The sequence below is a fragment of the Nicotiana attenuata genome, unplaced genomic scaffold (assembly GCF_001879085.1).
Source record: "Nicotiana attenuata strain UT unplaced genomic scaffold, NIATTr2, whole genome shotgun sequence".
Lineage (NCBI taxonomy): Eukaryota > Viridiplantae > Streptophyta > Magnoliopsida > Solanales > Solanaceae > Nicotiana > Nicotiana attenuata.
Genome location: NW_017671584.1, coordinates 39,195 through 56,741, shown reverse-complemented (window position 1 = coordinate 56,741; position 17,547 = coordinate 39,195). Strand labels below are relative to the sequence as shown.

At 37.6% G+C, this 17,547-nt stretch overlaps 3 protein-coding genes across 3 annotated transcripts; all 3 read left to right on the top strand.

Moving 5' to 3' along the window:
• The first annotated feature begins 626 nt into the window (after window positions 1-626).
• Window positions 627-1,124, top strand: LOC109209120. Its single transcript, XM_019372307.1, has one exon. It carries the CDS (start codon window positions 627-629, stop codon window positions 1,122-1,124), a length of 498 nt encoding a protein of 165 aa, XP_019227852.1.
• Window positions 1,125-4,087: 2,963 nt separating this feature from the next.
• LOC109209119 (uncharacterized mitochondrial protein AtMg00810-like) lies at window positions 4,088-5,424 on the top strand. The gene is made up of 3 exons (XM_019372306.1): window positions 4,088-4,762; window positions 4,832-5,139; window positions 5,199-5,424. The coding sequence occupies exons 1-3, from the start codon at window positions 4,088-4,090 to the stop codon at window positions 5,422-5,424; spliced, it is 1,209 nt and encodes a 402-aa protein (XP_019227851.1).
• Window positions 5,425-16,592: 11,168 nt separating this feature from the next.
• LOC109209122 lies at window positions 16,593-17,297 on the top strand. The gene has a single exon (XM_019372310.1). The coding sequence runs from the start codon at window positions 16,594-16,596 to the stop codon at window positions 17,137-17,139; it is 546 nt and encodes a 181-aa protein (XP_019227855.1). The 5' UTR covers window position 16,593; the 3' UTR covers window positions 17,140-17,297.
• Window positions 17,298-17,547: the final 250 nt, after the last annotated feature.

The window sequence follows — 17,547 nt, the reverse complement described above, 5'->3', positions numbered from 1 at the left end:
CCCCCCCCAACCAGCTCATGCATCAACCCAACTCCAACTATTAGTATTGATGAGAAGAGGCCGTTAAGATTAATTATTTTCCATTAGCTTACATAATCAGCTATATTAGCTTTGCTAGAGTTAGTTAGTTTAGTGGTTAAGTACAGTTAGTTAGGAGTAGTGATAGCTGTCAGTTTGTTAAGTTAGTTAGCTTTGTCTTTACACTCTTGCATATAGTGGGAGGAGTTCCACTTAGTCGTGTAATTCAATTCAATAGAGAAGAATCTCTCTTTCTTCCAGAATGTTCATCTATCCATTTTCTCCTTCTTCTATTTCGACTACCATTGATCTCAAAGTATGAAGCTTCCGCCATTGATGCTGGTGCACTCTCAGCTCAGCAAATGTGGAAGACTACTGTTTCATTGGTAGAATTTTGATATGGTATCAGAGCGAGGTCAGAAGTTCCGATTCATTCTTCCAGATCTATTAAATCTAGATTGATCATCCTCAATTTTGTTTTGATCATACGCATGCATTTTTATTCTTATCGATTTCAACTCATACCTCTTAAAATTCTCTGTCAGAATTCTAGATCTATTTAGAAATTTTCTGTTGGTTAGTTAGCTGAATTTCACACCTAGTAAGAGATGGCTACTATCGGAGGTAATGAACAATCTACGTCGACCATAGCTGAATCTCCTAATCAGCCAATTATTGACACTAGTAGTCCTTTTTACATGCATCCCTCCGATAATTCGGGAATAGCACTAGTTCCTGTTCCATTTGATGGATTTGGTTATCGCTCATGGAGAAGAGGTATGATGAGAGCCCTATCAGTGAAAAATAAACTAGGCTTCATCAATGGGGACTGTAAGAGGCCGGATCCAGACTCCTCAAGCTATCGATTGTGGGAGAGATGTGATGATATGGTGACCTTATGGATTTTGAATTCCTTGGAAAAGGAAATTGCAGATAGTGTTGAGTATGTGACAGATGCAATCGAGTTGTGGAAAGACCTTGAAGATCAACATGATCAAACAAATGGAACAAAACTTTACCAGATACAAAAGGTGATTAATGATTTGTCCCAAGGAGCTCTGGACATCACTGGCTACTATACAAAAATGAAAAAGCTATGGGAATAACTTAATACTTTGATTACTAGATCTCATTCCACCTATAATTGCACATGTGGAGCAAGGGAAAGTATACACAAAGCAGAACAGGACAGAAGGCTAATACAGTTCCTTATGGGACTAAATGAGACCTACACTGTGGTCCGAGGCAGTATCCTTATGATGAATCCTCTTCCCACAACTGCACAAGCTTTCTCACTGCTGATCCAAGAGGAAAGACAGAGAGAAATTAAGCCTCATAACCACTTAGCTCTTGAGTAATCAGCCCTAAACATCAACACAAGTAGGACAATATCGTTTAACACAAATTACTCTCCTAATAACTCTCACAACTATAGAAACAAACCCTTCTGTGATTACTACAAAAGGCCAGGACACACAAAAGAGAAGTGCTACAAACTTCATGGTTATCCTCAAGGCTTCAATCAAAATCAGAATCCTAATCTAGGCCACAATCAAGCTTCCAGTTTCAATCAAAACCCAAGACAAAACCATAACTATGGGGATAATTCTGGTGTGAACCAAAGTACCAGGTTCAATAGAGGAAATAGAGGAATGGATAATGCACATGTAGCAGCTACAGATACTCAGCATACTGGTGATGAGAACTGCAATACTCAAAATGTGAGTCTCACAAAGGAAGAATACAGTCAACTTGTGAATCTGCTGCAGCAATTCTAATCAGGAGGAGGAAGAGACGACTCAGACAATGTTAACACTTCATCAGTAAACTTTGCAGGTATCATAGCGTGCACCTCCTCTATTGATTTTGGGAAACTCTCATGTGAATGTTTCAAAAATAAGGCTGATTCATGGATTATAGACTCAGGGGCATCAAATAATATGACTTTTAATAGATCCTTATTAACCAATATAGTAACTCTACCCTATCCTATACTTGTCATTCTCCCAAATGGTTACAAAGTGAAGGTGACTGAGATTGGTAATGTTGTACTTACTCCTAAGATCACTCTGAAAAGGGTAATGCTTGTTCCTTCTTTTAGATATAACCTAATTTTTTGTTCGCTCTTTAACCTCTCACCTTAGTTGCCTTGTTGCCTTCATTAAGCACTGTTGTATACTGCAGGCCCCTTCAATGAAGAGGGCCTCTGGTGATTGGTAAAGTTAAAGATGGACTTTACATCTTATGCCCAAGGTGTTTGAAGAACAACAGTGCAAGTTCTGGAGCTAATGCCACTCATTTATTGTCCATCCCTGTCACTCACTGCACTTGTAACACACAATGTCAACTTCATTCTCTTGTAGATACATCATCTCATGTCAATAAATGTGTTCTTTCATCCTCAATTGTAAATGTTCAAGTGCAGGNTAGTTCAAGTGCAGGTATTGAAGAACAATTTCTTTCTGTGAATTCATCATCTAATTCTTCTAGTGCATTTTCTCATCTGTGTGTTGGAGATAGTATAGATGTTCTGTGGCATAACAGGCTTAGACATGTTCCTTTTGTAAAAATGAAAAATATCTCCTCCATTCTTGTAACCTTTTCTTCCAAACAAACTTTTAATTGCACTATTTGCCCAATGTCTAGGCAGGAAAGACTTCTATTTCCTCAGAGAACCAACACAACTAACAAGATTTTTGAGCTCCGACATGTTGACTTATGGGGACCATATCATGTGCCCACACATGATAAGTACAAATATTTCATGAGATCGGAAGNAAGTACAAATATTTCATGACCATTGTGGATGACTTCAGTAGGTCCACTTGGACTCATCTCCTATCCAGTAAGAGTAATGCCCATCAAGTAATTAAGGGATTCATTAGCCTGGTGGAAAACCAGTTTGGAGTGAATGTCAAAGCTATGAGAACAGACAATGGACTAGAGTTCACTAATGCAGAAACAAACATGTTATTTCAATCCAAAGGTATCATACATCAAAGAACTTGCCCCTACACTCCACAACAGAATGGTGTAGTGGAAAGAAAGCACAAGTACCTCCTTGAAACTGCTAGAGCTCTCCTCTTCCAATCTAAGCTGCCCCTAAGGTATTGGGGTGAATGTATTCTTTGTGCAACCTTCATTATAAACAGACTCCCTTCCACTTCTATTAATGGTCAAACTCCATATGAACTGTTGTACAAAAGAAAGCCAAAGTACTCTCTCCGAAAAAGTTTTGGCTACCTGTGCTATCCCACTGTACCTAGACCTCACAGAGACAAATTTTAACATAGAACAACACCACATGTATTTGTTTGCTATCCCTTGAACACAAAAGGATACAAGGTCCTAAGTCTAGCCACTAGAAAAAATCACTGTCTCCAGAGATGTAGTTTTCAATGAATCTATCTTTCCATTTGCAACCAACATGAATATATCTTCCTAATCATGTGTCCCTCATTCAATTCCTTTTATTGAACCTCTATGTGAGGAACCTTCTGATAGTACAAACATTACACAACAAACATCTGAATACTTGAGTGCTCAAAGGAGTAATGTTGACAACACAACTAATCTCATGTCACCTACACATGATCACTCCTCATCACCCTCCATAGTGCCTAATTCTCCAATACAATTTTCATCACAAGACCATACTGAACAACCTCATACAAAACCCATGCAACTGAGATAGTTCTCAAGAACACACAAGAGACCTAGTTATTTGCAAAACTATATACATTCCCTACCTAAACTTAAGCCAAATCCTAACTCCCTTAATGCATTATATTCTATGAACCATCATGTTGCCTCTGATCTCTTAACTCCTAACAGTTAAGTTCTTGTGAGAAATGTTTGTCATGATAGGGAACCATCATCATATGAGGAAGCAGATATTGATCCTGCATGGCAAGCTGCAATGACACAGGAATTTGAGGCTCTATATTCCAACCACACTTGGGACCTAGTAGTCCTGCCACCAGGGAAGCAAGCAATAGGATGCAAGTGAATTTGCAAAGTGAAGCATAAAGCTGATGGCAGTATAGAAAGGTTCAAGGCCAGATTAGTTATGAAAGGCTACACACAACAGGCAGGAATTGACTACACGGAGACATTCTCCCCAGTGGTGAAGATGACAACAGTGGGGGCATTAATAGCCACAGCAGTGAAGAAGGGGTGGTGTATATCTCAGCTAGATGTAAACAATGCCTTCCTCCATGGAGACCGTAATGAGGAAGTATATATGCAGATTCCACCTGGACTTGTTGTGGATAAACCTGGACTGGCATGCAAATTAAGCAAGTCTCTCTATGGTTTAAAGAAAGCCAGTCGACAGTGGTATGCAAAGCTGACTGAGGCTTTGTGCTCTAAAGGATACACACACTCCATGAATGACTACTCACTCTTTTATAAGAAAAGTGGAAATTCCTTGATATATGTTGCAGTATATGTGGATAATGTACTACTTACTGGAACTGATCAGAAAGAGATCACACAATTGAAGAACTACCTACATGAACAGTTTAAGATCAAAGAGCTGGGCCAACTACACTACTTTCTAGGGCTGGAAGTGATGTACAAGGATGATGGTGTAATAATTTCTCAAAGGAAATTTGTGTTGGACATGTTGAAGGAGCATAACTGCCTAGATTACAAGCCTTCTTCTTCCCCCTTAGATCCCACAATGAAGCTTAAAGCCAAAGAAGGTACCATCCTACAGGATCCTACATACTACAGGAAACTAGTAGGTAAGTTAAATTTCCTCACTATCAGCTGACTGGACATTGCATATAGTGTTCAACACTTAAGTCAGTTCATGCAAGAGCCCAGGGAACCTCATTTGAAGGTAGTTTTCCATCTGCTTAGATATCTGAAAAGTGATCCCACTCTGGGAATCTTCATGTCTAAGGATACAGACTGCACAGTCAAGGCATATTGTGACTCTGATTGGGCAAGTTGTCCAGATTCCAGGAGATCCATCACAGGCTATTTGGTGCTTCTGGGTAATAGCCATGTTAGTTGGAAGTCCAAGAAACAGGAAACTATATCACTATCTTCTGCAGAAGCAGAGTACAGGGCTTTGAGGAAAGTAGTGGGGGAACTGGTATGGTTGAGCAGGCTGTTTGAATTGAAGAACTAGATGTCCCTTTCCTAATGCCTATTTCAGTGTTCTGTGACAGTCAATCTGCATTTCACATTGCCAAGAATATAGTATTCCACGAAAGAACCAAACACATAGAAGTGGACTGTCACTTTGTGCGCGACCAATTACAAGCAGGACTAATTTCACTCCACCACATTGGAACAGATAGTCAACTGGCAGATATTTTGACTAAAGCCTTAACTGGAATCAAACATAGTGCCACATTGGGCAAGTTGGCTGTTTTTGCAACACCTCCAACTTGAGGGGGGTGTTAAGATTAATTATTTTGCATTAGCTTACATAATCAGATATATTAGCTTTGTTAGAGTTATAGCCCGTTTGGCCAAGCTGCAAAAATCAGCTTATTTTGAGAAGTGCTTTTTTTCAAAAGTGCTTTTCTCAAAAATATTATTGGTGAGAAGCAGTTTGTGTTTGGCTAATTAGTTTGAAAAGCACTTCTGAGCAGCAATTAGTGTTTGGCCAAGCTTTAAAAAATTGCTTCTAAGTTTATTTTTCTCAAAAGTGCTTCTCAAAAAAGTGCTTTTGGAGAGAAGCTACTTTTTTCTGCTTCTCCTCAAAAGCACTTTTTTCCTTCCAAAAGCTTGGCCAAACACCACAATTTTTGGCCAAAAGTGCTTTTGGCAAACAAAAAAAAAGCACTTTTGGCCAAACAGGCTATTAGTTAGTTAGATTAGTGGTTAAGTACAGTTAGTTAGGAGTAGTGACAGCTATCAGTTTGTCTTAGTTAGTTAGCTTTGTCTTTACACTCTTGCATATAGTGGGAGGAGTTCCACTTAGTCGTGTAATTCAATTCAATAGAGAAGAATCTCTCTTTCTTCCAGAATGTTCATCTGGCCATTTTCTCCTTCTTCTATTTCGACTACCATTGATCTCAAAGTATGAAGCTTCCGCCATTGATGTTGGTGCACTCTCAGCTCAGCAAATGTGGAAAACTACTGTTTCATTGGCAGAATTTTGATAGAGGCAATAGAAAAAAATTAAATTCAACTGCATTGTCAACGGTTTGTGGCAAAATATACAACAATTACTATTTCGAGTAACATTTTAAGAAATTATATATTTTTCTTAAAATTTAGAACTTACAAAATGTCTCCTAAGCTATCTTGTCAAAAGTTGTTGGTAAAAATAAAATTATAACGTTATTTGTGATGTTGATGATTACAGTCATGGAATTTGCGTGGAGTATAAGTTCTATGACAACAATCCCAAACTTCTGGAAATACACACTTTCTTTATTGTTATGCTTTCTTTGTTCATCTATATGTTAGGATTTTTCAAAAGTTATAATTATCTTTATTAAAAGCTAATAATTTATAAGTTACACTATAGAAGGGTAAATCTTTTAAGTTCTGGTGGTGAGAAATCATCTCTTTGATTATGAATTTGTCACCAAAGATGAGAAAGGGGTTTGTGGGTTTACATCTCCGGAATGTTACGTGGCAATATTTGACTTGACTCGAAGTTTAAAAATAATTTAAAAGGGGGTTAAAACTTGTAGTTTCAAACCTGTAATGACATTTCTATGTGTGGCTATAAAAGCATGCCATTAAGAGTAAAATGAAAAATTTAAAATTAAACAATAATATAAGTGCCATTCTTTTTAAAATGATTAATAAAGGAAATAGTGTCATATAAATTAGAAAAGAGAGAATAGTTTTAATTGGGGAAGCTCATTTGTACAAATTTAGGTGATTGTGGGATTAAATCTAGCTTATTACAAGGAACAACAATCACTTCAGAAATAATCTAACAACTAATTTCATTGAAGTTGATTGTTGCTAGGACAATTAATTAATATATTATGCTCATAGGTAAAAATGAAAAATTGAACATCAAACTAGTGTACTTTTCTAATTTCTTTAAAAACTAAGTGCTAGTGTAGCCCAACTGCTCAAGTTGTTTTGTTGATATTGATTGGCCAAAATTTCACGGTATAGCCAGTTTTCGGACTGGTCAATCAAAAATAGCCAGCATTTATCAAGTCAATGAAAAATAGCCACCGTTTTGCTGCAATAGAGCCCAGTCCAGCATAATATACTGGAGTTCGGTGCACTTGTGTATGAACTCCAGCATATTATGCTGGACCGGTATACTTTACTGGCTCCAGTATAATATACTGGAGACTGGAGCACTGGTGCTCCAAACTCTAGTATATTATACTGGACCATTATACTTGCTGGAACTCCAGTATATTATGCTGGAGTTCTAGTGCATTTATGCTGGAACTCCATCATATTATGCTGGAGTTCCAGCATACTATCCTGGAACTCCAGTATAATATGTTGGAGTTCAAGTATACTTATGCTGGAACTCCAGCATAATATACTGGAGTATTTTCTGGGTTTTGAACAGTGTTTTCGCTCAGATTTATCTTTACATAAAAAGTAGCTAAATTTCGATTACTTTTGAAATTGGGCTATTTTTGAACGACCAGTTATAAATCTGGCTATTTTTAAGAATCACCCATTGATTGAGCATTTCGATGAATTTTACATCAAAACTCATAAATTTAGAAAGTACTCAGCATAGATAAGTTTCCAAATTAACTAAATGTTTATTCAAAAGTGGTATATGAAATCCAACAAAACTTACAAGTATATAAGACGGTGATGAGGTAGGCTTGCCTATATATTTCTTTTTTGTTTTATTAGTTGATATATCAAAGGGACTTTAAAAATAAAAATGGAGTCAAGAAACTTTAATTACTGGTTCTTTTGTTTGGTTGATTTAGGGTGTATTTGGTATGAAAAAAAATAATTTAAAAATATTTTCCTGAAAAATAATTGGTTTTTATTTTTCCATATTTGGTTGGTAAATGAAAAATATTAAAACAATTTTTAGTATTTTGTAAGTGAGTAGAGAATATTTTATTTTGAAAAATATATAATTTAAACAAATACTATGACGACGAAATGGGCAACAAAGGAGAGGGATATGCGTAGGGTGAGGGTAGGGGTGGGAGGTAAGGGGTGGAATGTGGTGGTGAGGGTGGGAAATAAGGTGTGGGAGGGGATGGGTGGGATAAGGGTCGGGTAGGGTGAGGTGGGGGATGGAATGAGAAATAAAGTGGAGAAGTCTTTACTCTTTGGTAAGAAAAATATTTTCTCCAATAGAAGAAAAATAAATTCCTTAAACAAATATTTTTTTAAATATTTAAGCTAATAAAATAAAAAACTTAAAAATATTTTCAGAAAACATTTTCCTTTCGTATCAAACAAATTCATAGAGTCTGATAGGAGGTTTTGACTCCTTGATAAACCTGACCGAGACCAAATGGGTTTCTCATCGTCTCGATTCTAATAGCCAATTATTTAGCCATCTAAAAATTGAGATAATAAGTCCCAAAGAGGAGTATCTAAATAGTGGCAAGGAGGAGTAGTACTTGTGAAGAATGACTGTCAAAATATAATATAGTAGAAAAATAAAAAGACGCCTCGTCGACTGAGGTTGTGCATAATTTGGTAAATATCGAATTACCGCATCGAATTAAGAAATTTTCGTATTTGGTATTCGACATTTTGGTATTTGGTTTAAGTTTAAAAAAAATAGTATTAGGTATGATATTTGGTATTCAAAAAAAATAATACCAAAATATCGATACCGTACCAAATTAGATAATAAGTTACACAATACACATATTATCAATATAACATACTAAGTTACACACTAATTTTCTTTGAGGCTGGTAGTAATGCCTATGTACTTCTTTAGGAAAATTGAAGAATAATGTAGACTACATATTTTGACTTTTATTCTCTAGGATGCCAAGCAACTTAATGTAATACTTTTACGATTTTAGGGTGTTTCTTCTCATGTATTGAATTGCATCTATTGGATTAGTCCTTGTTGTATTCTTTAAGTTAAGGAATTAGCTCTAAGTAAGTAATAAGACATTTTCAATGATTAAATTTATTTCTTATGTATTATTGTTTCTTTCGATGGGTTGATACTTGCTGGTTTTGGATAAAGAGTTTATTAACAGTGCTTAGAACATTTTTACTTTTATATTTGTGAGCATTTTAATTAAGAATATACAGTCTATGGCTCTATGCGCTAACTAATATTGAAGCCGAACAAACCGAAGTTACCGTACCGAAGAAACCGAAATTGAAATGAAAAAACCGAACCATACCAAATTTAATTAGGTACGGTATTAATATAGATTTTTAAGGAACTGAATACTGAAAATATCGAACCAAAATATTTAAATATCGTACCGTACCGACCGATGAACACCCTAACGTCGACTACTACGAGAAAGTGACGAGAAGTGTACTTGTGTTATGGGCTTGTGGAAAAATTGAGTAGCTATCAAATGAGGGGCTAAAAATGCGATGATGATGATGATAAAATAGGTTAAATGGTAAAGTTAAAAGAACCTATAGGTTGAGAGTTGGATTGTGGAATATAGGGACGTTGACGGGTAAGTCTATAGAGCTGGCGAAGATTCTCCAGAAGAGGAGGGTCAATATAGCGTGTGTGCAGGAGGCTAGGTGGGTAGGATCGAAGGCGAGGAATGTAGACGGGTATAAATTGTGGTTCTCCGGAGTCGTGAAGGGCAAGAACGGAGTGGGCATTTTGGTGGACAGGGAGCTTAGAGAGTCGGTGGTAGAGGTAAGACGGGTGAATGACAGATTGATGGCGATTAAGGTAGTAGTTGGAGGGAGCACTCTGAATGTCATTAGCGCTTACGCACCGCAAACGGGCTTGGACGAGGACGTAAAAAGGCGCTTCTGGGAGGCGCTGGATGAGGTGGTGCGGGGTATTCCACCGACGGAGAAGCTATTCATAGGAGGGGATTTCAATGGTCATATTGGGTCGTCTGCTGGTGGCTATGGTGAGGTGCACGGTGGGTTCGGCTTTGGTGATAGGAACGGGGGTGGTACCTCACTGTTGGATTTTGCTAGAGCTTTTGAGTTGGGGATCGTGAACTCTATGTTTCCGAAGAGGGAGGAACATTTGGTTACTTTCCGGAGTGTGGTGGCTAAGACTCAAATTGACTTTCTCCTCCTCAGGAGGTGTGATAGTGGGTTGTGCGAGGATTGCAAGGTGATCCCGAGCGAGAACCTCGCAACTCAACATAGGCTCCTAGTGATGGACGTCCGTATTTTGATGAAGAGAAAGAAGAGGTTTGTACAGGGTCCGTCGAGGATCAGGTGGGGAGCTTTGTCTAAGGATAATGCGCAAGAGTTGGAGGGGCAGCTAACAAATATGGGTGCCTGGAAGAGTGGTGGGGACACTAGCACTATGTGGACAGCGACGGCGGACTGTATAAGGGAGGCAGCAAGAGAGGTGTTGGGAGTTTCGAAAGGCTATTATGGCGGGCACCAAGGTGACTGGTGGTGGAATGACGTGGTCCAAGGTAAAGTGGAAGCCAAGAAAGCGGCGTACATTAAGTTAGTAGAGAGCACCGACGAGGATCAAAGGAGAGCGAACAAAGAAAGATATAAAGAGGCTAGGAAGGAGGCGAAAGTAGCGGTCACAGAGGCTAAGACTGCTGCTTTTGGTCGGCTTTATGAGGAACTGGGGTCAAAGGTGAGGATAAGAAGTTATTTCGATTGGCCAAGGCGAGAGAGAAGAAGGTCGCGATCTGGATCAAGTGAGATGTATCAAAGACAAAAACGGTCGAGTATTGATGGAAGAGGCCCAGATTAGGCAAAGATGGCAGTCATACTTTCATAAACTTCTGAATGAAGAGGGGGATGGAAACATTGTGTTAGGGCAATTGGGGCACTCCGAGAGTCACCGAGACTTCAGGTATTGTAGGCGCATTAAGGTTGAGGAGGTCGTGGGTGCGATGGGTAAGATGAGTCGGGGCAAAGCGACCGGACCTGACGAGATTCCAGTAGAGTTTTGGAGATATGCAGGTAGGGCAGGCTTAGAGTGGCTGACTGAGCTGTTTAATGTTATCTTCAAGACAAAGAGGATGCCTGATGAGTGGCGGTGGAGTACAATGGTTCTGGTGTACAAGAACAAAGGGGATATTCAGAACTGTAACAACTATAGAGGTATCAAGTTACTAAGTCATACCATGAAAGTCTGGGAGAGGGTGGTGGAAATGAGGATAAGGAGGGCGGTGTCTATATCGGAAAACCAGTTCGGGTTCATGCCGGGCCGTTCTACTACAGAAGCTATCCACCTTATCAGGAGGTTGGTGGAACTATACAGGGATAGGAAGAGGGATTTGCATATGGTGTTTATTGACCTAGAGAAGGCACATGACAAGGTCCCTAGGGACGTCCTTTGGAGGTGTCTGGAGGGGAAAGGTGTGTCGGTGGCTTACATTAGGGCGATAAAGGATATGTATGATGGAGCTATGACTCGGGTTAGGACTGTGGGAGGTGACTCAGAGCCTTTTCCGGTGGTTATGGGATTACACCAAGGATCTGCGCTCAGCCCGTTCTTATTTGCTCTGGCGATGGACGCACTGACACACCATATCCAAGGAGAGGTGCCATGGTGTATGTTGTTCGCTGATGATATAGTTCTGATTGATAAGACGCGAGGCGGCGTTAATAGGAGACTGGAGGTATGGAGGCAGACTCTAGAGTCTAAAGGTTTCAAGTTGAGTAGGACTAAGACAGAATATGTGGAATGTAAGTTCAGCAACGTGATGGGGGAAGCGGATGTGGAAGTTAGGCTTGACTCACGGGTCATCCTCAAGAGAGAAATTTTTAGTACTTAGGGTCAATTATCCAGGGAGATGGGGAGATCGATGGGGATGTTACGCACCGTATAGGAGTGGGGTGGATGAAATGGAGGTTAGCGTCTGGAGTCCTGTGTGACAAGAATGTGCCACTGAAACTCAAAGGTAAGTTCTATAAAGCGGTGGTTAGACCGACCATGTTGTATGGAGCTGAGTGTTGGCCAGTTAAGAATTCACATATCCAGAAGATGAAAGTAGCATAAATGAGGATGTTGAGATGGATGTGTGGGCACACTAGGCTGGATAAGATTCGGAATGAAGATATTCGGGAGAGGGTGGGCGTGGCTCCCGTGGACGACAAGATGCGGGAAGCGCGGCTTAGATAGTTCGGACACGTGTGGAGGAGAAGCCTAGATGCACCGGTTAGGAGGTGTGAGCGATTGACTTTGGCAGGTACGAGAAGAGGCAGAGGGTGGCCTAGGAAGTATTGGGGCGGGGTGATCAGGCAGGACATGGCGCGACTTCAGATTTTCGAGGACATGGCTCTTGATAGGTACATGTGGAGGTCGAGCATTACGGTGGTAGGCTAGGGGGTAGTCGAGAGTTCTTCCTTCTTTGTACCGGGTAGTCTGTTAGAGTTTCGTTAGGTTTGTTAGGGGTCTTTGTTGTATTCACATTGGTGTTTTGCATAGTTTTGTGTTATTGTCCTTTCACTTATTTGTTGTGGTTATTTTCTTTCTGATATCTTTTATTGTTACATGTCTTTTCTCTTATTTCTTTTCTGATATTATTGCCTTTCCTATTGAGCCGAGAGTCTCCTGGAAATAGCCTCTCTGCCCTTTTCGGGGTAGGGGTAAGGTCTCGTACACTCTACTCTCCCCAAACCCCACTAGTGGGATTTTACTGGGTATGTTGTTATTGTTGTTGGTAAAGTTAAAAGAAAAATAGTGTAAAGAATAAAATGAAAATAATGTAAGGACAAAATAAAAAATCAAATAGCGTACACGTAACAATCCCACGGCATCAATTTAGTTGTTGTTATAAAATAATAAAAGAACAAGAACAATATTGCAGAGAAAGAGGGAGAGTGAATTCTTATTGAATTTTTGGGATGAATTACAATAGAATAGAACCCTCTATTTATAGGGAGAGGGTGACTTAGCCACCAAGCAATTAACCCTAGAATCTCTCTAAATATAGACATTCACCATAAATACAATTTTATTTATAACACTCCCCCTTGAATGTCTATTCAACAGATAATGTGCCTCGTTAAAACCTTAACTAAAATAAAACCCAGTGGGAAAAAATTCTAGAGAAGGAAAAAGAGTACACATATCTAACAGTACACCTTTTGGTTGCCTCGTTAAAAACCTTGCAAGGAAAATCCAGTGGGACAAAACCTTGTAAGGGAAAAAGAGTACAATGCGTATTAACTCCCCCTGATGAGAGCATCAATTCGCATCCTTAAGCATTTGCATTCCAATCTTGTGCACCATCTTCAAAAGATCGTTGGTAGATAATTGATAAACAATATCAGCCATATTAACTTCAACGAATTTATTTCACCTTGAAATCATCATCCCTGGTAGATGTATTGTCTTCATATGATCTTGTTAGAATCATCATTTCAATATCTTCACATAGGGGTAAAAACTCTTGCTATCATATTATCATGCTTATAGTTATAGCAAGATACATATGTGCACAAATTGCATTTAGGATATAGTACTTCATGACCATGAATTCTATATGCTTTAAGCAATTTAAATCCTTCAAGGATTTTTAAGTCATATAAGCCATATAATAGACTTTAGATGCATATCAAGTTTTCATGTCATGCTAGACATATAAGATATCGAAAACTGATTGCACATACCATTGACTTTATACTTTCAAGTGTTTGAACTACATGTTCAAAACAACATGTCTTTCATATGAAACCAATTCTACTTGAATTGTTTCTCCAGACTTAAGATCCTCATATATATTTAGCGCTGTTATAGATGTCGTCGACAAACATTCTATATCGGTTCCAACCTCCTTATTTTTCATAAAGGCATAACATAGAGATCTCTTCATTCATATATTCAGGTACTTGAATCTCTCATGAGATTTTATGAAGTGTTATGTCATGTGATCTTCTAGATCACTTGCCTCCTTTAGGATGATCATTTTGATCATTTGCTCATCTTCTTTATCAAGAAGTTTATTTGAAACCGATCTGTCTATACGCTTTAAGCGTACCATAGACTTTGTCCTTATAGGACTTAATAGGAGCATTTGCAATGAGAATATAGATACTTTCTTTGGGTCAGCAAATGCATCTGGCATGCTTTGCAATATATTGCAAATGAATTATCTTTTTATGAACTTCAAGTTCATATTATCTTATACGAGGATCTAGATGTACAAATGATAATTCATTCCACGTAACTTTTTCTCAACTGTTTATCATGTCTCCGCCTCATGTTAGAAAAACTAACTTGTTTCCTCAACTTTGAGAACCCATCTTTGTGCGTTATGGTGTTAATCAAAATATACATCGCACATCAATAATAATAAGATGGAATTATTTGGTTCCTGACCCTGAACCACTTGTGAGGGGAGAAAATAATATACTTTCGTATATAAACGTATATCAAACCGATATATATATATATATATATATATATATATATATATATATATATATATATATATATATATATATATATATAACTTTGTTCTCATAAGCAATTGTTTAGCTATTAAGTAGAGGCACTTAATAAATCATTTTGCTAAACCAATTGTGATGTAAACCAACTTATCAAGAAGAACTATCTTGAATAAAAAATTTGGAAATTATGCTCTATATTAAATTATTGAGCAAGTTACCTCGCAAACGCCAGGTTGCGGGTCAATAATAATTGCACATGTAACCATCTCATAGATGCATCTTATGTGGTATACATGGCAGGTGAATGGCATATTCACCTTTGATATTTCCAGCATTCATGGGATTGAATCCCAATTTTAATTGGTCTATTAATTAATGAGAACAAGCCATGTAAGAGAATATTTACCCATGTGAATTCTCTATTATTTTTGCACATCATACTAAAATTAACATGGCTAAACCAATTATGCCAACTGAATAAATTATCAATATTGATATAGTTCAGGTTTACAGACGTGTGTAATTATCAATAAACTCCGAGTTTATTATGATATGGGTTTTTATATCAATAAACATCCACTTTATTGTGGTATGGTTTTATTTGTGTAGTACAAACTGGAGAACAAAGCGGGTAGCTTCTCACATACATATTACCCCGCTACAAGTTGTAGTAATAGAAGATATTAAATCTTTCCTTTATTTATAGTCTCAATATAATCAATCGATTTCGCATATACTTTGGAAACTGAATAAGTTTCTTTGAGACTTACTACAACACAATACCTTGTTGGTAATCAATTTTCTCCAAAATAGTATAATTGGCTCTTCTAGAGCTCTCAATTATTTTTGTACTACCACATATTCATCAACATCCATATGGTGGATATCTCTTTTAAAGAGAAAGTTATACCATTATAGTCATGGTCAAAATTATATGCAAGATCTATTTCTTGCATTAGTGTTATTCTTTAATAATCACATTACCCAAGTATTTGGGCGTACAATAGGTACGTGACCAATGACCATTCATGTCATAATAATGACATTGTTTTCTTATATCATCTCAAACCTCCTTTTAGAGGTGAGTGTGGTATATTCACTACCACTAGCACGCTCATATTCTTCCAAAAATGAATATGTATTCATAAATCAGATGTTGTCACATTTACATCATGAATGGACCATAATCACCTATATGTGCTTTATAAAATCTCATGTCAAATCGATGACAAATATTTTCACAAAGTGGGGGATTATTTTGAGAATCCTTATTATTCTCATTATCACAATGATGACGATTATAATTTCGTCTATTGCCACGTCCACATCCATTGATACATTCATAGTGATAATTTTGTTTTCTTTCAGACTTATCACATACTGCTATCACATTCTCTTAAGAGAATGAGAATGGAGCAAATTCAATGGGACGGGTTTCCACTTTTTGTGCCCATAATCATACATGAATTTGATCATGGCAAGACATAGAAATTTTTACCACTTCAGGTGGTTATAATTTCTTACAAACTCCATTAGAGTTATAATCAAACTTTGTTGTCTTTGCTTGTATATAAAATCAAATTATAGAATTTCAAGAATTTAAAAGAGAAAAATAAAGTAAAATACTTACCTTAAATTCAGAATTTAATCATGAAGGAAGTTCATGGAATAATTGACAATCATTATTCTCAATCCCAAAGCTTCTACTCAATTGGTTAGAGTCTCGTGCTGATAACGTGTTATAAAATAATAAAAGAACAAGAACAATATTGCGGAGAAAGAGGGAGAGTGAATTCTTATTGACTCTATTTATAGGGAGAGGGTGACTTAGCCACCAAGCAATTAATCCTAGAATCTCTCTAAATATAGACATTCACCATAAATACTACAATTCTATTTATAACAGTTATTACATTTTGGATCAAAAAGTTATGTTAATGGGGTTAAGCAGAATTTACTATGAATGTTATAAAAGTTAAAAAGGAAAAGAAAAAGGAGTTCTTAAATTTCAAAAGTAATCCATATGTATTTTACACTTGAGACCTCAATACAAAGGGTATTTTCGTAATCTCACCTCACTTCTCCCTATAAAACAGTATCAATCCCATGATCCCCCTTACAACACAAAAACTCCTCCGTATATTTCTCATTTCCACGCTCTCTCTCTCTCCCCAAACCAAAAGGAATCTAATTCCCATTTCCTTTCCATTTTCATTTGCATTCACGAAAATGTCATCTCAAGTAACCGAAAATCACAGAGAAAACGCAGAGGTATTCACTGACCCAGCGATCTGCAAACAGAAATCTCTCGAACTTCTCGAGCAAACCAACATGCCTAAAGGACTACTCCCATTAGACGATCTAGTCGAGGTGGGCCGGAATCATCAAACCGGGTTCGTATGGCTGAAACAGAAGAAGGCAAAAGAACACCGGTTCAAGAAAATCGGGAAACTCGTGTGGTACGACACTGAAGTCACGGCGTTTATCGAAGATCGCCGGTTGAAGAAACTTACCGGGGTTAAAAGTAAGGAGATTTTGATTTGGGTTACTATTTCTGATATTTCTATTCAGGACCCCGAGTTTCAGAAAATTACTTTTGCTACCCCTACTGGAATTTCTAAGGCTTTCCCGGTTTCTGCGTTTGAGGAGTAAGAAGAAGTGAAGGGACTGGTAGTGTTATTTTGGTGGAATTATTAATAAGTGGAATGCGTTTTGTTTGGTGTTTTATTATGCTTAATAATGTCCTTTGTCTAAAACTTATGTAATATGGAAAAGAAAATTGTGAAATGGAAACTATATTTTCTCCTGTGTTTTGGGTGATCGAAGTTAAACAAATTTCATGTAAGTTTTATTTCGGAAAAGTGTGGCCGAAAAAATGGTATAAATGGTGAAAGGGGATTCTAAATATGCAAAATAAAAATATATGAAGTGGAAGAACAAAAGGACTAGAGAGATATATGAAGTGAAAGAAACAAAAGGACTAGAGAGAGTGTGTTCTTTTTAAGGTTTTTGGGCTTTAGAGCTTGTTTGGATAGTCGTTACCTATTGTATCTTTAAACA

Bases quoted from the DNA above. Each gene is read 5' to 3' on its own strand.
- LOC109209119 (XM_019372306.1), top strand. From the start codon at position 4,088: ATGAAAGGCTACACACAACAGGCAGGAATTGACTACACGGAGACATTC. The intron at 4,763-4,831 runs GTAGGTAAGTTA...CACTTAAGTCAG, and splicing joins CTACATACTACAGGAAACTA to TTCATGCAAGAGCCCAGGGA. The intron at 5,140-5,198 runs GTTTGAATTGAA...GTTCTGTGACAG, and splicing joins CTGGTATGGTTGAGCAGGCT to TCAATCTGCATTTCACATTG.
- LOC109209122 (XM_019372310.1), top strand. From the start codon at position 16,594: ATGATCCCCCTTACAACACAAAAACTCCTCCGTATATTTCTCATTTCC.
- LOC109209120 (XM_019372307.1), top strand. From the start codon at position 627: ATGGCTACTATCGGAGGTAATGAACAATCTACGTCGACCATAGCTGAA.